This window comes from Eumetopias jubatus, unplaced genomic scaffold, assembly GCF_037043125.1.
Source record: "Eumetopias jubatus isolate StellerSeaLion01/CBP00866 unplaced genomic scaffold, mEumJub1_p1.0 scaffold_3, whole genome shotgun sequence".
NCBI lineage: Eukaryota > Metazoa > Chordata > Mammalia > Carnivora > Otariidae > Eumetopias > Eumetopias jubatus.
Window position 1 is genome coordinate 194,408,543 of NW_028274809.1, and position 24,508 is coordinate 194,433,050.

The 24,508-nt window shown below is 52.7% G+C and overlaps 1 protein-coding gene across 1 annotated transcript in view; it reads right to left on the reverse strand.

Moving 5' to 3' along the window:
* The window catches only part of RASA3 (RAS p21 protein activator 3), a 114,996-nt gene extending 91,356 nt beyond the window's left edge, over positions 1-23,640 (reverse strand). Inside the window, exon 1 of the mRNA XM_028087312.2 lies at positions 23,462-23,640. Coding sequence (XP_027943113.1) covers positions 23,462-23,516 — 55 coding nt within the window. The 5' untranslated portion in view covers positions 23,517-23,640. The remainder of the gene's footprint in view (positions 1-23,461) is intronic.
* Between the last annotated feature and the right edge of the window lie 868 nt (positions 23,641-24,508).

The window sequence follows — 24,508 nt, forward strand, 5'->3', positions numbered from 1 at the left end:
GAGTTTGGGTGTCATTTTTTTCAGGACAGATAGCCAATTAAGCCAACTCCACTTACTAACTATACCACCTTTTCCTCAGTGAACTAAAATGCATCTTTATCATAAATTAGGCTCCCATACATGTTGTGATCTCCTTCTGTGTTCTCTATGATACTTTTTGTCTACTAGAAACCTAAGAACATCCTGCCTAACATTTTTAAAGAAGTCAGCTATGCAACCAAAGATGACACACATGCAGTAAACACCTTAGTTAGTGATTCTAGCACTTTTGTTAGTCTCCAAGTTGGTTTTTTTTTAAAGAAATAGTTTATTTATACACATATATATACACACACATTTTTTTTTGGAGAAGGCAGAGGGAGGAGCAGAGGGAGAGAGAATCTTAAACAGACTCCCCGCTGAGCACAGAGCCTGATGCAGGGCTTGATCTCACGGGAAGCCTGCTTCTCCCTCTCCCACTCCCCCTGCTTGTGTTCCCTCTCTCTGTGTCTCTCTCTTTCAAATAAATAAATAAAATCTTTAAAAAAAAGAAGAAAGAAAGAAAATTGGAGGGGGGTGGCGCCTGGGTGCCTCAGTCAGTTAAGTGTCTGCCTTCTGCTCAGGTCATGATCCCAGGGTCTTGGGATCAAGCCCGTGAGCCCGCATCAGGCTCTCTGCTCAGCAAGGGGTCTGCTTCTCCCTCTCCCTCTGCCTGCCGCTCTGCCTACTTATGCTCTCTCTCATGACCCTGAGGTCGTGACCTGAGCCGCAACCAAGAGTCGGATATTTACCCGACTGAGCCATCCCAGAGCCCCAAGTCTCCAAGCTATAATCATGTTTCCACGTGCTAACTTATATACAAAGCAGGCACCTTGCCCTCTGACCTGAATGATTTTTTCTGGTTTGAAGTCTAGCTTCACATTGTAATAAATCAATGCTGAAATTTCCACATTTAGTCTTTAATTTACTGTAATTTAAACTTCAACTATCCCCTCTTAACACACATGGCTGCTCGATTAAAACAAAACTGTAGAGAAAGCTCTCTAGCCAAACCTGGACCTGCCCCACTTCCTCTGTCAGCTGCCTGGAGCGCAGAGGTCCGCGGCGCTTGCCGGTCCCATCTTGAGACTCTACCCTCCGCCAACATGCCCTTTACCCACCACTCCTATTTTTAGCTACTAAAATCTGAGGCTTTGGCTGGCCTAGGCACTCTGCCTATTATTCAATGAAGGGCCAATTCACAATTTTCCATGAATCAAAATAAGTTTAATACCTAGAAAACCCCCCAATCTTAACATCTCCCATTACGACTAAGAAATGAAAAGTACTTGGAGCCACCAGGCCTTCGGTAGGCTGGACCCCGCCAGAACACTGAGGAAGGAGGCTGACCCTGGGGGCCCAGGGTCAGGGGGACCGGGGACGGGGCGGGGGGGCAGGGACGGAAGAGCAAAGAAGGCAGAGGGCAGGCCCGGCAGAGGCAACAGGACGACGGCCGCGAGGGCAGAAGGCAGAGAGCCCGGTCAGGGCAGGTGGAGATGCAGGGGCAGAGAGTGGCCTGAATTAGAAACAGAGGAGGACGCAAGCTGTGTGTTAGAATAGTAAACGACTGCCCAGAACATCTAAATCACAGGGAAAGGAGGAAGTATCCCGCACAAGCCTGGGCACCCGCACAGCCCCTCGGGCCCTGCAGTTCAGTCTTTCTCACACTGACGGTCATAGATGTGACATCTTGTGCCTGGCCTTTTTGTGCTATAATTCCATGGGTTTCACTTTCCACCCTCATAAACTGTTCTAGGAATGTCTGCATCTCACATCCTGGCAAAGTGTGCGAGTCTCCCCCACGGGGCAGGGACCAGGCCACCCCCGACCCGGACACCTACTGTGGCCACGCAGGCGGCCCAGAGCCTCTCCAGGAGGTTCCTGTGGCAGCAACTGCCCCTCATGGACTCCACCCCCATTACAGTATGTCCTGCCCACCCCCCCACATCCCAACCCACCCGAGAAGCTCCAAGCCACCAGAATGAGAGGAGAGCAGGGCCCTGCAGGGCAGCATGAACCTCAGTGCCTGTGGAGGGGCTCACGCTACCAATGCTCTTCCCAGAATGGAGCCAAGCACGATCCTCCCTGAAACAGAGACTTAGAGTGATGGTCCTGCGCCCGGCCAAAATGCCTGCCCTCCCCCAGGCTGTCACCTCAGACTGGACATGAGCCTCTTGCTAAGCCTCAGTTTCCCTACCAACAACAGGGGATAACAGTGCCTGAGCATGCTTAGCGTGGTTCCTGGCATGCCCACAGAGCAAACACCCGTGCTGATCATTCCGAAGCTTTTAATCCTGCTCACACCCAACATGAGAGTTTCAGCAGTTACCATCTGACCGGGGACCGGTCACCGTCCCCACCGTAGAGCCTTCTTGGTGCTACAGCAACATCTGACTGGGGACCGGTCACCATCCCCACCGTGGAGCCTTCTTGGTGCACCAGCTAAGGGCACAGAGGAGCCCCAGAGATGCTGGTCTGTCGAGACACCACTGCACTCTGGGGGCTGCAATCCACAGAGGGGTGTCAATTCCCCAACCACGACAACAGCTACTGCACTTGAGCTTTATTACCATCCTCAATGTCCCCATAGTAAACCATGGTCTTTCCAGGAAGACCTGGTTCCACTAAATCGTTGCAGTGAATAGGCAGTTTATCACAGAGAGGGACTGCAGAATAAGAGCCAGCAGCAAACCAGACATGCCCTGGTTCCCAGCAGAAGTGAGGGCAGGAGGCTGCCGGGCTGCAAATGGCGTTTGTGAAGTCAGGGCAGGGCCAGCACCGGAGCTGGACGCAGCGCCCATCTCAATCTGCTTACAACTTTCAATGAGATCAAAATCCAAGTTTCCCAAGGGAAACTTCTGAGAAACCATCAATTCGTCAGGTCAGACAAGAGGCAGCACGGAGCCGGGCTGACAAACGGGTTCTTAGAGCTTCATCTCAGTCATGGGACGCTCGGCTGGCTCCACGTCAAGCCAAAAACCTCTGGCGCCATGGTCTCATCTTGAGAAAGGCGTTATGTAAACAGCAGGTGCTCTAAGGCACCCTTTTCTTCCTTCACTTCATGCCCCCAACTCGATCACAGTGCTCCGCTTGGTTCTTCTCCATCGACACCAGAACCACACCCGAGCACCAGGAGCCCCATTCACAGCCTCCTCTTGCCTCCAGCACGGGATACGCCCCACGCATGTTCACATAATCCCAAACCAACGACAGCCCAAAAAGACAATGACAAAACCAACTGACATTTCTGTCAACCTTCTCCCAAGGCACAAAACTAGCAAACGTCAAAGCTAAAACCGAACCCCAGGCCATCTGACTTTAACTTGTCCTCGTAATGCCGCACCAAGGTTTTGTACGCCTACCTGTGAAACTAAAGCCAGGCCCTCAAATCTCTGAACACAGTGGACGATCTCTTTCCAGCTTCTACAGCAGAGACTGCGGTGGGCCCCATGCACCTGCTTTAGGCCACATGGGATGTTGGCACTCGGACCACCCAGGCAGCAGGTACCCCATAAACATACCTGTGTCTTAGCCACTCACACACAACAGTGACAGTCCAGTCTCGTCCCCAGAAAGGAAGTGTCTGGGGTGTTATCCATAAAAAAGGTACCTGATGTAGAATTATAACTTTTCATAGTCTAACCTTGCTTTCCTATATCCCCCTGATCTTCTCCAGTGAAAATGTGTCCTTTTGTAAACACATACATGGCATTGAAAAGACACAGAGCAAACAGTGGCTGGAAGCCTCGGAGACCAGAGACCCTGGGAGCAGAAGCGGTGGACACAGATAGGTGGGCACTCTCCTCTGGTGTCGGGGTGCCCCAGCACCCCCTGCACAGGCCGTGTTGAGATTCTCGCACCAGGAGGCGGTGCGTCAGACAGTGAGGGTGGCAGCATCAGCCTGCACTCAGAACAGCTGGTGACACGGTCCACGGGCCACGGAGCCCAGGCTCCTGAGGGGCCTGAAGAGAGCCTCATGGCACAGGGACACACCCCCCTGAAAACCGACAAGTGGAACCCTGGTTCATGCTTGTGTGGGGACTGTGCATCACCCTAAAAGCCAGACCAGCCAGTGGGACTGACCCTGGATGCAGGCTGCACCAGTTTCCACCCCAAGGCCCTGACAAAGATGCTGGGCCAGCACCTTGTCATTCAGGGATGCCCAGGCGAAAAAATTCAAACTGCAGTACAGATCGGCAAACTGTTGATGCCACAAGTGAGCTGTGACCTCGGGAAAGAAGCACCACGTCCCACCCCACACAAAAGCCCGCCGCCCAACAACTCCCATGGAGAGGCTCAGTATTTTCGGCGACATTCGTGACAACCTTCCTTTCCAAAATAGCCTCTAACCACATGAACTGTTCAAAAAACCTCAACTGTAACGGCAGAGGATGTAAAACCTCCATCCAAGGTCAGTAATTAGGGCTCTCCCGGGTTGTAATTTGAGCAAGACCAGTCCTTCTGGGGGCGCGTCAGGTCCCAAGTTGTGGCTGGAGTAACAACGCACAGCAACAGTAATTCAAAGCAGAACATGACCAACGTCAAATACCTTGTTCCTGCTGCTGTGGGAGGTGCACATTTCACCCTACCCCTTAATTCTAAAGAATGGGATGTGGGTGTTAGTGGAAGAAACAAAAGCAAAAATCACAGAAGCCCCTTCGTGGGGTTGGGTCCACGGCACGGCCCCGTCCTCTTCTGTCAAGTCCGGCCGCCCGCACCCCACGCGCACCTCAGTCTGGGCACCCTGTGCAGTCTGCGTGGGACATGCCGCTGTGTCATCAGACCAGTGTGGGGAACAAAACAGACTGTCTATGCCAACAGGTGTTAGCACAGCCCCCAGAGGGGCTCCTGAAAAGCTCCTTCCCTGAGCTGCTGCAGAGGTCCCAGGGAGTCGGAAGGTGGTCCTGGTAGGACCTCCACCCAGGAAAGTCAGGGCCTCTCCCCCAGAGCCGGAGCACCTTCCACAGGTGTGGCCGCCCAAGAGGCCCTGCTGGACTCTCAGCTCTGCTGTGAAGACTAGGGGCCCTCAACCTCGGCTGCATGGGAATCCCTGCAAACAAGGGTCTCCAGGCCCAGCCCCAGAGTCCCTGATTCTGTAGGTCTGGGGTGGGGCCCAAACATCCACACAGGAAACCAGTTCCCAGGTGATGCTGCTGGCATGAGGACCCCACTTGGAGAGCCCTGGTGAAAAACCTGAGGAGAGTGTGATAGGCATGCCTCCTCTTCTCCCACCTCTGGGGGGGCCAGCAGACCCCTCCCCCCAAAGGGCAGCAGAGCTGAACCAGCTCACACAGACTCGGCAGCCAGTGCCCAGTATTTCAAACAGGAACCCCAGGGGGAAGGAGATCATCTCCCAGTGGGGAGTGGGGAGAGCGATGGGACACGCAAAGGCCCAGGGCAGGGGGCTGGGAGGGCACTAAGATGGAGAGAGAGCCAGGACCCTCGGGGGGGGGGGGGGGAGGAGCTGAAAGAAAGTCACTGGGAGCCCTTTGCTGACTCAGGGGAGGAGCTCAGGGTGGTCCTGGGACAGCCCGAATGAGCAGGTGAGCAATGCTGGCCCCAAAGGCGGCAGCTTTCCCTGCTCTGCTCTCCCGGGCAGAGATTGCTCAAGGAGGGGCTCATGGGTGGCATCTGGGGTGCAGAGGTCACCCCCTGCCAGGGATCCAGCCTGGCACACCTAAGCCAACAGGTGCAGCCCAGGGCCCCCCAGAGCCCCATGCACCCTCTGGGCAGGTCACGGGGTCACTCAGCTTAATGGCCCATGGCTGCAGAGTGGTGATACCTGAATCGAAAGGGGTCCCTGCTAAGCCCACCCGGAGAACCAAGCTGCCTTAGACTGCTGAAGGAAAGTATTAATGAGGAAACCAGACTGGTGAACTTTGTCACCTGCATTTCAAGATTGTGAAACAGTTTCTATTAGAGATTTGCACAATTTACTCCACAAATCGTTATCAAGCGTGTGCAATGCAGACGTGTGCGGGAGCCTGCACGGCGCTATCAGAAAGCCAAACCGCAAATGATTTCCTCCCGTCATTGTGCTAGCTCCCTATTCTGGATTTCCTGGGGTTTCCTTTATTAGACTCAAGTCCTAACCAGCCTGCGAAGGACACTGGGTCATCTGGGCCTTGCCCACGTAGGGGTGAGGAGAGGGGGGAGGGCAGACTATTAACAGCCATCAGCTCATCACACAGGGCCCAGGGGCTACATGGTACAAAATGGGTCAGGACCCTCATTCTACCTCTGAAAAAATAACACCTTATTTTTAGCTAGTCTTTAAACCATACAAGCTAGTCTTTAAACCATACAAACCATAAACTGGGTGGCTCAGTCGTTAAGCGTCTGCCTTCGGCTCAGGTCATGATCCCAAGGCCCTGGGATGGAGCCCCGCATCGGGCTCCCTGCTCAGTGGGAAGCCTGCTTCTCCCTCTCCCACTCCCCCTGCTTGTGTTCCCTCTCTCGCTGTGTCTCTCTCTGTCAAGTAAATAAAATTCTTAAAATAAATAAATAAACTGCACAAGCCAAAATGAGTGAAACATTATCATGCATTTAATTTTACTTATAAAAGCAACTTGCTTTTCTTCATTCTTCACTAATCTTTGTTTACTCTTCTCCGTTAATAAAATGCTGGCAGGTTTTTAGTATAAACTTAGGAGTACGTAAACACTCCCTCCAAAACTTGTTTGGTGTTGACCCCTCAGCAGCCCCATTTCCAAATGCAGAGAGAAGGCAGACTCTATAAATCGCCAATGAAATTATCCAAAACTCCCAGTTAATCCTGGGGCGGGAAGAAGTCAGCTCAAGTGGTGGGCTCCTCCCGCTGCGCCAGTGTCTGTGTGCAGAAACCACCCGGTCCCGCATGCAGAGGTCATGCCTCAGGAGGCACAGAGTAAGGCCTCACCACCTAAAAACACCTCCAGCCCACAAGGGCCTCCCTTGCTGGTGGGTCACCTGCAACTGTGTCCAGCGACCCAGCATTTGCATCTTGTCTAACTGCAAGAGAAGTCACAGTTTTCCTGGGTGTCTCTCCTGGTCAGGGTCAGCACATGAATGTAAGGCCTCAGTGACAAGCACCCATGTCATGAGAATGACAGTGGGGACTGGAGCCATCAGACCCCCACTGTGATCATGGGAGCCTGCTCAGCACACAAAAACAACACTTGTTTTTCAGGGGCGGGGGGGGGGGGGGGGGCGGGGCGCCTGCACACTCTAAGTGCAGGCTCATCACAAGATAACTTCCTACAGTTTCCAAAATAGTTAACTGATTCATTAATACCACTTCCCACCATCAGGGCCTGTGCCACTGAGATAAAACCACGAAATGATCCAGAAAAAAGCTACAGAATTCAAAACAACATGCCAAAAAACTTGAATTGTCACCATAGCATCTAGGGGGCCAGCGTGGTCCGCTGTTTTCACAGCTTCTTCCATAACACACGCAGCCTTGTAGGAATTTTTTTAACTGCACTAAATGCTTTATAACTAGCCGAGAACTCACGAATATCTCCTATTTCCTACTTCTACTGCATCCCAAGGGAAAACACAGCCTACAGGCGCAACTATCCCTGCAAAACTAGATACACATAAATGTGAGATTATACTTCTTGGTTAATATTTTACTTTTAAGTCACAGGCAGCATGCTTAAGGAGGAAACAGGGATACCCTCCATGAAGAGAACAGACAGGCTCGGAAGCAGCCTGCAGTGGAGCTGGAGAAGTCCCTGGGCGCCCCCAGCCTGATGGGGTGAGCCGGCCCCATGGGCTAGGGGGACAGGTAATGCAGGTGAGCCCACCCAGCCAGAAGCATGGGGGCCAGACCCCAGGTGCCTGCCACCAACTCGTGCCCTCCCAGCCCGGCCCTTCCCATCCACATATAGCCACATCCTCTTGAGGAATCTGGCCAGCAGTCCTGCTTTCAATAGGTCATGAAAATACTGTTGGTTGCCCATCCCAGCCCTGTGATGCCTCGGGCCCTCCTCAAAGTGAGGAAGCGCTGGACGAGATAGGTAAGGCGCAGGCAGGCCCAGGACATCGCCACCATGCCACCCAACCCACTTAGGAACCCTACTAGGGTTCCTAACAATAGGAAGCCTATTGTTACTCGTTTCACAGAGAGGTTAAGTGACTTGCCAAAGTTCACACGGCAGGTAAGGTGCAGAGCCAGGAATATCACCAGCTCAGCTCCAGGGTGCTACCCTTCTTGTCCACACCACAGACCCTCAGGCTGTATCAGTTTGGTCCACACTGGGGGGCGGGGAGGGTCTTTCCATGAGGCAAGCATGAGATCTGTCTACTCCCTGCCCCCAAATGCGACTGACAGCACTTCAAGGCCACATTCCAGGAGAGAAGCAAAGAGAGCTAGTCAGACACACCCTTGGCATTCAAGGTGCCCTAATCTCTCCCCACCCAGTGTGGACATTCTGGAGGTGGGCACCCTGTGCTGTCAGGTGCTGAGCTGTGGGGGCCACCCTCCCTCTCCCAGTTGTGACAAACAAAAACATCCCCAAACATGGCCAAATGTCCCCTGGGGTGTACAACTGCCCTGGTTTAAAACCATGGCATTAAAGGAAAGTTGTGTATCTGGACACACTCACTCCCAGGTGACCAGCACGGGCTGGGACCAGATGTGCATGAGCCTAGGATGGGTCTCACAGAGTTGGGTGTGAAGACGGTGGTGCACCTGTCCACAGGGCCAGTCCTGCTCTCTCAAGGAAGGAGCAAGGTTCATGAGTCGCCCAAGACCAGTCTAAGAAAAACTCACAGGGCTCCTCTCTCCTCTGGTTTTCCACTCTGTTCACAGGATCGAGGACTTGAGTAGTGCTGAGCAAAAACCCAGGAAGCTGGGGGGCTGGGGCCCAGAGAGACAGTGCTGAGGCCTTCCCACTGTGCTGTCACTCACGGCCACGAGGCCAAGATTTCTGGCGAGACCCCAGGATCTGGAAGCTCTCCCAGAAAGGGGCGCGCCTTGCCCTCCCCACACCTCCCCAGTCGGGAGCCTCGTTTCTGAAGCATTTTGCATGACTGCTTTCTTACTCTCACTCCCTCGCCCTCCCACTAAGGGTCCTGCAAACTACAGAGGGGTCTGGACAGGGAGAAGACACACAGGAACAAAACCGTGTTTGTGTACCACCTGCTGCCTGTGGGCCTCAGCTGTTTCATGCCACCCTCCCCCGTCCTGCAGGCCCTACTTTAGCTGAAGATTTTTAGCTGAAGATTTGCAACCCCGAAACGCACACACGTAAATACCAATGTAGAAAAGAGCATCCTGCCCGGCCTCCCAGTCCCTAGCCCTCCCTGCTCCGCTGTCCCAGAGACCCCCCCACCTCAAAGTCTGGTCCACACTAAGAAGCCTCTATTGTAAGACAGACCACTGTCACCTGCTGCCAAGGGAGGGGAAGCAAATCTTCTTCAGAGCTGTTAAAGGTGGGGGAAATTGCACTAGAATAGATAAAACACGGAGCTGATTTTTAATTTATTTTTAAAGATAAAATTAAGTGCTCTTCTTTACGATGGGGACCACTCTGCATAATTAAACCTGAGTTCTGCAGGTTTGGGAAGTACGTGTGCACACGGAGGCATTCTGCTCCTCGGGGGGCAGCAGTAGGAGGTCAGACCGTCCCAGTCTTCTCAGCACAAAGGAAAACTTGCCTCCACGGGACCTGAAAATTCCCATTATTATTATTCCCATAAATACGAGACTATGTCTTATTTAGCCTTCGGTCCATTTTCTTTGTGTGCTGTGGAATACCCAGTTTACATGGCTCCACAGCCCTGTATGAAGCACTGTTTTTTTAAAGATTTTTTACTTATTTGACAGAGAGAGACACAGCGAGAGAGGGAACACAAGCAGGGGGAGTGGGAGAGGGAGAAGCAGGCTTCCCGTGGATCAGGGAGCCCGATGCGGGGCTCGACCCCAGGAGTCTGGGACTATGACCCGAGCCGAAGGCAGACGCTTAACGACTGAGCCACCCAGGTACCCTGTACAAAGCATTTGATGGTGGCATCCAACTATCGGGAAACAATCAGAAACATCAGGCCCCCCCATGGGCTGACTTCGGTCAATAGTCGAACCATGTGACACAGAATCACCGCCTAAGCAACCTGCGAGCGCTTGACAGCAGGAGAAAATCCTCTGAAAACTTCTCCCCAGCTAGCATTTGGGATTAACACATCAAGTCAAACTCAAAGTTCTTGCCATTGCCTTGTGGTGACCCAAAAAGTCATCTGTCTTACTCTACTTGTGGATGCCACTCCTCCTGGCCTACCCCCATCCCAACACGGAGACTCAACACATACTCCCACGCCCCACAATGCCGCCCAGATTCGATGCACGGCAGATTTTCCAAAGAATTCTGAAATATTTTATTTGAAAACAACACCATCACCACTTTGAGGCCATGGCAAGAGGGAATTCTGAATGAGCTTCTGGAGTATGAGGCAAGAGCTGCTGAAACCTGTGTGCTCAAGCTGGCTTGTCAGCTGACCCTCTCTACTGAAAATCAACACATACATCCTACTATTTAAAGTCAACATTCTTACGTTCACAAAACCAGCGATTCTCATACAGTTGTCCGTCCACAGGAAGGCTGGCGCAGGCTGGGCGGGCAGGGGCGTGTTCCAAAAGAAGGAGAAACACCGAATTAAACTGTTACTAATCATAGTGAATAACGACTGGGTGAACAAGAAGAGTCTAACTCCCGGGACCAGACACTCAGCCTGCCCCTCCTGCTCCCTCCTGACCACCCCCTCTGCTCCCTTGACTCAAGAAGACAGGAAAGGGGTTCCCTGAAGAGAGCACTGGAAAACACTTTATGAAACAATAACAAAGAGAAAATCAAGATACTGAGCAAAAACATAATGACAAGTGGTTTTTTCTTTCCATGTGACCCTTTATTTCCAGTCAGGACATGCATAAACACATTCTTGGGTCCAAATGCTGAGAAACTCTTTCTCCAAATACTTGTCGCAAGCTGTGCAGAGCAGGAAATGATGAAAAGAGAAAGGAATGCCGCAGATTCCAGATGGATGGAGCCAGCTGGGGGCTCAGGAAGCCAAGCAAGGTCTTCTGACCATCACCTCCCAGGGTTTCTCAAGGAGTCACCATCTGCAGCAGACCCAGCTTGGAGGGAAATGGGAAATCATCACCCCAGGCAAGGCCTCGCCTCTTCCAGAGAGGTGCGTCCACTGGCTGCCACTCGGGGGGTGGGGGGGAGGGGATTCTCCCAAGCAAGCTGCTTAGTTCCAGGGTTTGTCCCCATGCACCTGGAAGGACACAAGAGCCCGTGTATGCGCCTGCCCCAAGTTAACACACAGAAGGAGCTTCTCACCCAAACCTACAGAACTGCCCAAGGACTGCTTCCCCGTGGCACCGCCAGATGCTCCACGGGGCCGCAGCTCACCGAGGCAGATCTAGCACCAATGCTGGTAGCAGGCCCCTTCTCCCGTTTCCCGAAGTGACATCCCTCATCCTCATTCCACTGTGTCCTCCTGAGTTGCACAGCCCAGCCCAGAGTCCCTGGAGCTGGTCAAAGATGGGGAACTCCCACTCAAGGGCAGCCAATTGACAAACAGGCCAGAAACAAATGGGGGAAAAAGCTGCAAGGCCCAGGTTGTGGGCCTGAAAAGTGAAAGGCTTCTGATTCAAATACAAAAAATTAAAAACTCAAAAACAACTGCAGAAAAAGCTCTCAAATCATAGAAAGTGGAAAGGTAAGTGCCCAAGTACCGAGACTCCAGGGCAGGCTCTCAGACTACAGGTGCCCCCAAAACACAGCCACAGACCCCTGGGGTTCAGGTCACAGAGGCCATGTGACTCTCTGCAGTGTATCTGCAGCCTCCACCACATCAAGCAGAAGAAAAAAGATTGATGTGCTTGAGAAACAGGAACTCCTCTTAAATGCCACACACTCTACTATGCATGGCCAGTACTCCCCATGCCAAGGATCTCAGCTAGTGGGAAAGAGTTGTCACAAGGGGTGTGAACCTCCCTATGTCTCCATCCTACCACCACACTGGGCACACAGCATCACGCACCTCTACCCTGAGACAGGCCCTAGGGCCCATGTGTGTATGTGTATGAGCGATGTGTGCCCATGTGTGTGCCCGTGTGTTCATCTGTGTGTTCTGTGCATGTATGTGTGTGGTGTGCCCGTGTGTATACACGTGTGTATTCTGTGCATGTGTGTACACGTGTGCATCAGTGCATGTATTGTGTGTGCATGCGTACATAGTGTGCCCGCATGTATACACGTGTGTATTCTGTGCATGCGTGTGTACACGGGTGCATTGGTGTATTATTCTGTGTGTTCATCTGTGTGTGTGCATGCATAGTGTGCCCGCATGTACACACGTGTGTGTTCTGTGCATGTGTATGTACACGTGTGCATCGGTGCATGTATACTGTGTGTATGCATGCATAGTGTGCGCGCATGTATACATCTGTGTATTCTGTGCATGTATGTGTGTGTACACGTGTGCATCGGTGTATTATTCTGTGTGTGTGCATGTGTACATAGTGTGCCCGTGTGTATACATGTGTGTATTCTATGCATGTGTGTGTGTATACGTGTGCATCGGTGTATTATTCTGTGTGTTCATCTGTGTGTGCATGCATACATAGTGTGCCCGCGTGTATACGTGTGTGTTCTGTGCATGTGTGTGTACACGTGTGCATCGGTGTATTATTCTGTGTTCATCTGTGTGTGTGTGCATACATAGTGTGCCCACATGTATACACATGTGTTCTGTGCATGTATGTATGTGTACACGTGCGCATCGGTGCATGTAGTCTGTGTGTGTATGTGTGTGCATTTGTACATAGTGTGCCTGTGTGTGTGCATGTGTGTGTTCTGTGTGTGTGTATTGTTGGTGTGCATGCATATAGTGTGCCTGCATGTACACACATGTGTATTCTGTGCATGTATGTGTGTGTACACGTGTGCATCACTGCATGTATTGTGTGTGCATGCGTACATAGTGTGCCCGCATGTATACGTGTTCTGTGCATGTGTGTGTACATGTGTGCATCAGTGTATGCATTGTGTGTGTGCATGCATAGTGTGCCCATGTGTATACACGTGTGTGTTCTGTGCATGTGTGTGTACACGTGTGCATCGGTGTATAATTTTGTGTTCATCTGTGTGTGCATGTGTACAGTGTGCCCGCATGTATACACGTGTGTATTCTGTGCGTGTATGTGTGTACACGTGTGCATCGGTGTATGTATAGTGTGCCTATGTGTATGCGTGTGTGCATACTTGTGTGTGGTGTGTGTGTGTACATTCTGTGCCCATGTGTGTGTACACACAAAACCATGTCCCAACAAGAGGCAGCCTCGTAAGTACAGACAGATGACTGCCTCCCTCAACTAAACCCTCTGCCTTACAGGATTCAGCCGTGAGGAAAGTTCAAGAACACCTGGCTCCTCTGTAAGCCTGACCAACTCCGGGACATACTGCATGCTGGTGCTAAGTATTTTCCGTGTATAGATCATATAGGCAGAGTTCACTGCCCTTGAAACTCACCCCTATAAATTAATAAAATATCCAATTATTTGATCCTAAGTTAACTATTCATGAGGGGCGCCTGGGTGGCTCAGCTGGTTAAATGCCTGCCTTTGGCTCGGGTCATGGTCCCAGGGTCCTGGGATCAGCCCCACGTCGGGCTCCCTGCTCCGCGGGAAGCCTGCTTCTCCCTCTCCCTCTGCCTCTCCCCTTGCTCGTGCTCTTTCTCTCTCTCTCTGTCAAATAAATAAATAAAATCTTAAAAAAAAAAAACTAAACTATTCATGGCAGTCAGCCCCAGGACAGGCTAGCAGGGCCTTCTAAGCAGACAGAGCTTGCCAGCCTCAGCCCTGAGTGGTCTGGAATTCCCCAGCCAGGCCCTCATCCCAAAGGCCATGGGAAAATCAGCAGGTCACAGCACGCACCCCAGACCTCAAAACAAGTAGTGGGCTTGGTCAGGTCCCCTAGGGTCTTCACACTGATGGGTTTTCCAGAACCCACTCGTATTCCTGGATCTCAGTCTGACCCCAGCCTTGGAAAGTCCCAGTTTAGCTGGGCCAAAATAAGCAGGTACCCAGAGGCTTAGGGGCCTGGGGCTGACATACCCTCTGAAGCGTCCGAGTTTAATTGCCCCACTCGACCCATCTTCCACCTGCCGCAAGGCCACGCCAGCCACGCCTTCACTGCCTGCCTTGTCCAGAGCGCTTTCCCTGCATAAGGTAAGGTTGGCACCAGGGGGAGGGCGGGTGGGGAGTGGGGCCACCCGACCAGGAGGAGGGGATGATCAGACAGAAGTCAGAGGGCGGGAGACAGGTGGGGCAGCCCTCCTTCTGAAGCAGGTCTCAGGTGCTCCAAGACAGCCCAAGACCTCACTCAGCTGGGAAGTGGGTCAGCAGGCTCTGAGCCCCTGGATATCCACACATTCATCCGAAGGGGTCACTCTGCTAAGTCCCATAAATGCTCATTTAAGGGTTCACTGAGGAGAAAGGCAGGGGTGGGGAGGCAGCTATCTCTTGTCTGAGGAAGTAATCTGATAACACACCCAAGAAGGCAGTTCCTCCCTAACCCTAACCTATGCTGGGTTTTGGACACTGTAAGTCCATCAGAAGCCAACTTGGGCAACCACAGGCTCTCTTACCAGTGTGATTTTAGAAAAGTCACCAGCTTCTCTGAGCCTCAGAGGTGGGGGCCAGTTAAAATATCTGTCCTGTGCATTGCACAGAATCATTAGAAGACCAGACAGGAAGGTGCACTGCTTTGCTCAGCGTGTGCATGACTCCCTAAGCAGTGACTGATCTGGTGGAGTGAAAATGGACAAAATCAAACAAACCTTCTGTTCTTGTACCTCCCAGAAGTGGATTCGGGACCAAAAACAGAAACCACAAGAGCTAAAAAAGGAAAACGAATCTTTTTCCTTAAAAGAAAGGAAACACACAACAAAGCCGCAGAGATCTAGAGGCACACGTGACAGTCCTCAAGCACTACATGGGCTCTTAGAACGTACAAGACGACAAAGGAGGAACCAGCCCTGACCCGGTGCATGAGACAACTGGCTCACACGAAGATCACACCTAACTGGACCCACAGTGTAACTTAGAAAACTGTGGAGTCCAAAAACAAAGCTCCAGAAAGAAATACACAGATAATTAGCACTCTCAACTCTGTTAAATGTCCTGAAGAATCGAGAAGCCAGAGCTCCATCCCAGGAGACTGCCAGCCCTAGAGACCGAGAAAGGAGGAAGATGGTTCTCAGGAAAAGCCTGGTGACTGGGTCCTGCTCCTGGTGTGGAAGGAGCCACCGAAGGCACCTGCAGCTGCTGAGCAGAACGTGTTGCGGATGATGAGCAGGGGGCTAGCCAGCCTGAGAGGAGAGCACCACTGGCCACGGGTTTCCAGGCTGAGTCACCCCTGAGTCTAAGAAAGATTTGGTCACTTTGTTTACCTTTGGGTTTTATCCCACTGGCAATTGGGGGCCATGACAGAATAAGGCTTCACATTTTGGAAATCATTCAGATAACAGGAACAGAAACAATGTAAAGAGGAAAAAACAGGCATGAGAGTCATTCCTCGACAGACTTAGGAGTGAAGGGTACTGTTCTGTTTCTAGAAAAAGTTCTGTTTTACTGTGTACCTTGAGCACAACCTTCAGCCTTCTTCCAGCCCTCAGATGAGTGTGCTGCCCCTCACAATGTGGTTCAGATGAGAGATGCACCATGTGTGGTTCAGATGTGTGAGATGCACCATGTGTGGCTCATGTGTGAGATAAGCCACATGTGGCTCATGTGAGATGCACCACATGTGGCTCATGTGTGAGATGCACCACGTGTGGCTCAAATGAGAGATGCACCATGTGTGGTTCAGACGAGAGATGCACCACATGTGGTTCAGATATGTGAGATGCACCACGTGTGGCTCATGTGTGAGATGCACCACGTGTAGCTCATGTGTGAGATGCACCATGTGTGGCTCAAATGAGAGATGTACCATGTGTGGTTCAGATGTGTGAGATGCACCATGTGTAGCTCAGATGAGAGATGCAGAATTTACCAACTGTATCAGGATGCGGCTGTCCCCAGAGAGGGGTTTAAACTTACTGGAAAACTGACACCAGGGGCACCTTGGTGTCTCAGTTAAGCGTCTGACTCTTGATTTAGGTTTAGGTCATGATCTCAGGGTCGTGAGATCAAGTCCCAGGTCGGGCTCCTCACTGGGCAGGGAGCCTGCTTCTCTCCCTCCCTCTGGCTCTGCCCCTCCCTGCCCACAAGCACTGGTGCATGCACTCACCAACTCTCTCTCTCTAAAAAAAAGAAAACTGAAACCAGCAATGCTAAATTTCAGAATGGACAGAGCTACAGCCCCAGGGAGTCCAGCCCTATGGGCAGAAACACGCCTCACTCTTTCAGACACTCGTCAAACAAGGAATCACTATCTTTGATCCCACTGTCAGCTTGATGATCCACAACTTCCAGCAAAGACAAAATACACACTCAAACCAAAAGCTTCCCAGATGCTGAAGCCCAGGTGACCCTTGAGTTTGACCTAACAAACCTTGTGTGAGAACCACTTCCGGTGCCCCAGCCTGCTCTGCGGCCAAGAACCAGGGACTCACCCCCTTATTTCTAAGGATGATCATGGGACCTGCACTTATACTGAAGACTGAACACGTTAAGTGTTAATTCTGAACACTGCCTCACACTTAGAGAAAAGACCTGGGCCATCTGTTATGGATGATGTGACTTTAAATTCCCTTTCACCTGCGTCCGTTCTCTGCACGTGGCAGCTGACCCGCGGACACTCACAAGCCAGTCCGGGCACTGCGCTCGCACGGCCCCCCCTTTGCCCCGGCATCTGGTTCGCTGTTTCTGGGCCCCAACGCAGACCCACTCCCAACTCTCCCACACCTGTCAGCAATCTAGGTAAATTATTTTGCCTTTCTGGGCCTTTTCTCTCCAGGAAGTTATTCTTTCCATTTTTAAAGTTGTGATTTTTAAACTCTTCACATGCCTATCTACATACACAACTCCCCGCGCGCGCCTAACAGTAACATCCTCGATTTTCTGAAGCAGACCTTTTCTTTCTCACTCGCTTTCCTCTTCCATACTCCCCACCCCAGCGAGTCCAGCTGATAGGCTTGTGTGCCCCTTTATGTCCACACCTGCACGTGTGTATCTGTGTTTTACTATTCTTGAAGGGGTGAACTTAGGTAGATTTTTCTGCGTTTCGTTCTTCTTTCTAGTCATACCCCTTGGAACTTCCTGCATATCACACAGCCTGGCCGGGCTCTAACTCATTCCTCTAAAAGCTGCATAATATTCCACACTGTGGAAACCCCATAGTATAATCACCCTTTCGATTGGCATTTACTTGGTGTCTACTTTTTGCTAGTGTTCATTTAACAGCAGACTGCCGCAGATCATTCCTATACATTACTACCTGCTGGTTAAAGCCCCCTTAGTCGGTCATGGTATAAGCCCTTCCTTCACTGTGCAGATACAGACCCCCACTCCAACATCAGGATGCAGAAGACCAATCAGTGAGGACTCCCTGCTCAAACACCGTGATCTCCCCTCTGCTCTCAAGCCTCAGAACTTCTAGGGGCAACCACCACCGCAAGACAGGACATTAAGTCCCCACAAGGGTCACCTGGAGGCGTGAGGACCATCCACACACGGCGCTGACCATGCCAGCCATGCCAGCCACCATGCTGTCCCCCCAGAGGCATCCATGCAGATCTACATCACAAGCTGGCTCCCACTTCTCAAAAACTCATGGCAGGTTCAGGGCCACTTTCTCCCAACACCTTTCCTGACCTTACCTACGTGCAAACACACACGTGAAGTCCAGCCCTCTCTTAACTGATGCATCTAGCTATAGCGGGAACTCCACTTTGTCGCCCGACTAACAGAATAGCTTCAAACTGTCCAGGCAGTAATACCTCCTGCCTAGAAAAATGAAGCAGGGCAAGTGCCTTTGTTCACACGGGCTCATTAATTGCACAAGAAAGGTCTTATGCTCCGCTTTGACCGACAAAGAAACCGAGGCAGGGAGGGTTTAGAAGATTGTCTGAAGTTGCAGAATTAGTGAGAAACACAGTCTTGGATCTGGGATCCCAGGTACTGTCAGTCACACCCCCTCTCCTTGGCCAGCTCCCGGGGACTCTTATCCCTCCCTTGGCCAGGGGGGCTCTGCCTGTGCCTCCAACAGTCTGAATCCACCTCCAGGGGCACTAGGAAGCGGGAAGTGCACTCGAAGCCTCACCTTCAAGGGCAACTTGCAAACCTCAATTTTCAGGCGTTCGCAGCTACCGCTTCTGCTTGTTTCCAGCAAATACATCCATCTCCTTTCTAAACAAATACACAACTATGACGAAAACATGACATGCCGATGCTCCGATTCCCCGATACCTTCAGGAAGGTGTGAGTGTTTATACGCTCAGGTGCCTCATTACTTTCAGGGAAGCAAATCTAAACATCCTACCAAATGCTGTATATTCCAACCAAGCGAGTCCACCCACAGGAACCCACGCTCTGCTCACCTGAGAGTCCACCCACAGGAACCCACGCTCTGCTCACCTGAGAGTCCACCCACGGGAACCCACGCTCTGCTCACCTGAGAGTCCACCCACGGGAACCCACGCTCTGCTCACCTGCCCAATGCCTTTTTACAAAACCTATGTGTTGCCAGTGACCCTACTTAACAAATCATCTCTGGATTTCGGTATTCTGTTTAAGACTCCATCTCCGCAATCCCTCGCCTCCCCAACTTCCACCCCGGCAGGCCCCGGCCAATGACTACAAGTCTCAGGACAACAGGGCCAGTGCCCCCGGCTGTCCACCAAGAAACAGTGGTCCTGCTCCCTCCCGGTCGTAGAACTCACCACTTCCGTCTTTGCCAGCCCTGCACTGTACCCCCCACCGTTCAAATCCATGATCACACAGAAAGACAGACCACGGTAAGTGGAGAGAACAAGAACATCAGCATCAGTTTAAACCCCAGCTCTGCTCTTACAGGCTAGGTGACTTTGGGCAAGTAAATTAAGTTATAGGGGTCTCCCTTCCTCAACTTCAATGTCACAGACTTGTGAGAACACAGATTAAAATGAGATAATACACACAAACTGGATCCCGAAAGTCTGCAACTCTCTCCACGCCACACATGCACAGCAAACCCACCCCTCCCAAGTAAAACCTGGGGCCACAAACTAAAATCACCCTTGGCCCCTGAGCCCGGCTGCTCCCCAGCCATAGCGCAGATCTGCACACTAGTCTTTAGGGGTTAAAAATAGCACAGGCAGCTGGCTGAGCTCGGTTAATAGAATATCCAGGTTAATTTTAGCATCAGAGAGCTCAAGAGAATATAAAATCCCTGACGCCAAGAATCATGTGTGGCCTCCCCTTCTTTCGCTGTCAAACACAATGTCACTGGTATCACTCCCTTATATTCACAAAATGTTTTCTCTGATTGGGAAAACCACGTCTTCTTAGCCCTGTGAAGACACTACACCCACAACCTTATCACAATAATCTTACCATCTGACCCTTCTAGGGCCCCGCAATGAGCACACTACTGCCTCCCATGTAGGAAACTTGGTTAAAGATCCCACTTCGAACAGAGCTGACCCAGAACCCCAAGCTCTCAGCCCCTGCGCTCTGGGCCTTCTTCACTACACCCCTCCAAAGCAGCCATCTGGCCAAGGGAGGTGCAGGCCAGAGACCGTCAGCCACCGTTTCCTGCTCTCTCACCTCACTCTGTTCCCTGCCCAGGGGACCTCCTGCTTCTGGCGGGACTGTGTTTGTGACTCGCTGGAGGGAGGGCGCGAGGCTGGGGCAGGCCTGCCTGGGCCCACAGCACCAACACCCTGCAGGGCCATGTTTTGCTGAATGGGAGGGGCTGTCAGTTCTGATGTGCCATCGACCTTCTTGGGGGACAGGTTGTAATCTTACAGAGAAGGAACATGAGAGTGTGCTCTGAGCCCAGCTGAACACAAGAGGACCCCAGAAGGACGGGAGGAAACGGGGAAGAGAGGAAAGCCTGGGGCAAGGAACCAGGCAGAGTGCGGCCTCACACGGGGCATACCCGCCCACACACCAGGGAGACCAAACTGGGCCCTCAAGCCTGATGATGAAAACCATTAGCAGAGCAAGAGGGCTTTTCTCACTCTGGAGTGCAAGCCTAGGGTTTTATTTTATTTTATTTTTTAGCTTGACAGAAAAACTTTTGTGTATTGCTCTTAACTGAACACAGTTATCAAGGTAAGAGGGTACTTTTAAAAAAACCAGAGGTAACTATCATGGAAAAGGAACACAGCACTGGGAAGTAAAGCTACACCGCAATGCCTGTGTCCAAAATGTCCAAAATAACACAGCCAGAGGGCTCTGGCTGTGGGTCCTCCGCACACTCCTCCCCCACAGTCTTCAAGCTGCTTCCCTCCAGCACCAAGGCCCTGACTCATGGAAAGTCAGAAAAGCACACTTCCTCTAAGTTACCATTTCATAGGAAGTGCATCTGGCCTTACACAACAGGAGATGCTAGTATAAAAACACTAACAACTGTTACCAAAGGTAGACAATGTTTAAGAGTTTTAAGTGTACATAAGAACTACCCAAAATAACTGCAAGATTTCATTGGGGAAAGCAACAGGCTCTTCAAGACAAGGACTCAAACACAGTTACAGTAAAAATGCCTCCCTCTGATTTGGCTTTTGCAAAAGGTGGACGGGCAAGAGAAACGGCAAGAGGAAAACGAGGGAGAGATTCTTCCCATTGTCCCCAGCCTCAGCCTGTCAACGGGACAAGTACCACCACACAATCCAAAACCATTTAAGAACTAAGGGCCAAGGTCCCAACTCCTAAAAGACTGTTCACCCCCCAAAAATGTTCTGCCTTTTTTCTTAGCAACAGGAGTAGTGATATTGCTTACTGCTTAACTTCAGGGAGAATTTTTCTTTCTCTCCCTTTCTGGTAGTGAGGGGGTGGGTATTAATGCAAGCTGGAACAATACCGTCTTGTAAGCCCCCACCGGATGCAGCAGACAATTACTGCCTGCATTTCGCAAATGGAAAAATGAGGCTATGGAAGGGGAGGACACTTGCTCTGGGTCAGCCACCCAGCCAAGAGCACACAGGCATGCAGCCAGCTAGCCTGGAGACAAGGTTCAGAGATGAATGGATGGCCTGGCCAGTGTGTCCCTGAACAAGGAGAGGCGAGTGTGCATGTGACCATGTGTGTGTATGATTCATGCGTGTCTGCCCCTCTTCCAGATCAACTATGGTGTTCCTCGTCATCTTGTGCCTTTAGGACCAGGGCATTCAGGCAGATCACAGCCAGGACTGGCCACACGAGACAACTAAGGAAAGAAATCAAGAGCTCAGCACACCACCTTCCACGCTCAGAACTATGCTCATCCCATTCTATTAACATGCTGTCCCTCGAGTTAAATGAGACTAAGCCCCAAACCAGCCCACCCAGTCCGCCTTCAGGGCCTGCAGCCCAGGCTTGAACTCCGAAGCACAGCCTACACCATGTCTGTGCTCAAACACGAGGATGCCCTGCCTGTGCTTTGTGTAGGCCCTTGCTCCCTGACCACTCCCAGCTACAAAGGTGAGACAGATATCTCCCTCTTGCAGCCCAGCACTGTGCACTGTGGATGAAGACCCTCGGAGAGGAGAGAGAGACAGGAGCTTCCTGGAGATGGAAAAACATCCAGGGAGTTGGAGGTGGTGCTGTCCTCGATGCTACATCCCTCAAACGTGGGGAGGGGCCCCAAAGCTTCCAACAGTACCCACCCCCACATGGGTTTGGAGATGGCAGATGTGTCAGTCACTGCACTGTTCCAAAGCTGAGCTGAGGTGTTTCTTTCCCTTGTTTAAAGTGGAACACAAAACACAGAAACCTCACCAAGCAGTCTCTTCAAACCCTCTTCCTTCCACACCAGGCCCCTCCTTGTCAAGATCCAGAACCCACCCACGGACAGACACTGGCAGGCTAGTAGGGCTGCTCTCCTGCATCTCCAGGGGTCTCCTCACTCCCCTGCTTCATGTACTGTGCCATTCTGGAAAGAAATCAACCCTCTCTGCTCAACCTAGCACTGTTCCAGAACGCTGCTGGAGTCCAGTATGAGACTGGCTGTGCCGGGCCTGAACCACAAGGTCCTCAGACCCATTCCTGCCTGCTGTACCTGGAAAGCCTGGCACACTCCTCCACAACCAGACCCCACCCCAAGGTGCCCCTCCTGCTCCCTTGATTAAGGAAGCATCTGAAACCCTCCGGGGTGATGTCCCTCACACAGCTCAGTGGACCCAGGTGCTGAGTGAGGGCTCTTGGCTGAAGGACCCTAGTAGAGGCAGTTTGCCTGCCCCCACTTCAGCACCATGCAATGCTGAATCTCTCAGTATGAAAGTGACAGCAGATTTCAACCAAGTAAACAAGAGAAATCCTCTGCAGGCAGACTCTTCAAGCCTGAAGAGCTGCTACATCCAATCCACAGTGCTTCTCAGCCAAATATCAACAGTGTCTCAGCGATGATCCATAAACCAAAATAAAGCAGACAGGAAACAACACGCTGATTTGGGGTAGCTGGAATTCCTCAGGCAGCATCAAATGTCATCAACAACTGACATTCAATCACTGGGTGCCTGGCTCGGTTCCCAGCAGCCCCTTTTCACATGGGAATAGAAGGGAATGTAGACGCAAGAAGGACCCTGAGGACGGGCGACACTGCGGGTCTTCAGAAGCCCTCTCCACCCTAAGCTGTCCTGTCACCCGGCACATTTACGGCATCAATGTGTTACAGTCACTCCAGGCAAGGATCTTGTTTTTAGGAGGGGAAAAAAACTTGCACATCACCCTCCCGAGACAAAACAGCACTGGGAAAAAGCAAATCTCTCCAGATAACCCCAGGAAGTCCAGATATAGCCTTCCAGCCCACTCCAGAATCTGTATTTCATTTCCCTCCCCCAGCTCTTGGACCCAGTGGGAATGACACGGCCTGAATGGCAGGCGCTGGTGGCCCAAAGCTCCTCCAGCCAGTTCTCAATGGAGGGGGGGCTGGGGGCGGCTCCCCGTCTCCCAGCCCGAGACAGCCCCGAGCCAGGCGCACTCCACACATCCACACTCGGACCGGTGCACGCGCACACACACCCACGAACACACGCACACACATCCGCCCACACGGACGCGCGCACCCGCACCAGCCCGCAGCCAGACCCGGGCCCACGCCCCTGGGGGAACGGGTGGAAGGAAGTTTCTGGGTGAAGCAGCTGAGGGGTGATGCGGAACCTGAGGTCGGCGGATCAGCCCCCGGGAACGCACGCACCCAGGCTCCCACTGGCGCGCGCTCCCAGCGGGGACTGGACCCGCGTCCTGCACCGCACTGCCCCCCACCCCCCGGACCGCGCCCGCCGCAGCCCGGCCTGTCCTCGGGGGGAGGGGACGCACGGCGCTCACCGATCTTGATCTTCACGCTCTGGAAGACCCGGAGCCCCTCTTCCTCCACCGCCATGCTGGGTCGCCCGCCCGGAAGCCCGCGGACCTCGCCAGAATCTGCGCGCCGAGCCCCGCTGAGCAGCCGGAGCCCGAGCAGCGGCGCAGTCCCAGCGCTCTGCGCCAGACCCCGTGCGCGCCGGGTCCGCGGCGCCACCGCCGCCCGGCTCCGCCCACTGGCCTGCCCAGCTCGCCATTGGTCGCGGCCACAGAGAGGCGGGGCATGACAGTTCCGCCCCCGAGCGACCACAACTGCCCATTGGCTGAGGTCTAGGAGGCGGGAGCGAGACGGCTCCGCCCGCAAAACAGCTCCAGCTCCACATTGGCGGAGACTCGGAGAGGAGAGGAGTCGGTCTCAGGGGAGGGCTCAGAAGGGACCCGGCGGTTGTGGGGGCGCGGAATGGGGAGGAACCATGCGGGGAGGCGAGAGGAGGGGGGAACCGGGAGAGGGGGGAACCTGCTGGGGGGGCGAGGGACAGGGGGAACTTGGAGGGGGCATGGGGGGCCAGGGTGGAGGGGGCGAGGGCTGGAGGGAACCTGGCAAGTGGATGGGAGGAACCGGCGAGGGCGGGGCTTCGAGGGATTGGGGGAGCCGGGAGGGGGATGGGGAACAGGGTGCGGGGAACCGGTAGAGGGGAAAGGAGGAGGGGGACTGGGCGGGGAGGCAGGAGGAGGCGAGGAGCGAGGAGGTCGAGAAGGAGGTGGAGGCCTGGGAACCAGGAGGGATGGGGGAACCCAGTGCGGGCGTGGGTTAGGGGACCCAGTGGGGCTAGGGGTCCAGGATAGAAGGCAGCCAGCTGGGACGGATGAGGGGGAGCCAGGCAGGGGAATAGAGTGGGACAGGGCAGGGGCACTGGGGGAGAAGGGCGGCACTGAGGCTTGGGAGAGGGTCATCTAGATTAGTGTACTCAAAATCTTGAATCCCAGATTTCCCTAAATCTTCTGGAACTGAAGAGTCGTCCCACTTCTCCCTGTTAAAGACAAATGCTCTCTCTGTGTTTGATGATGATT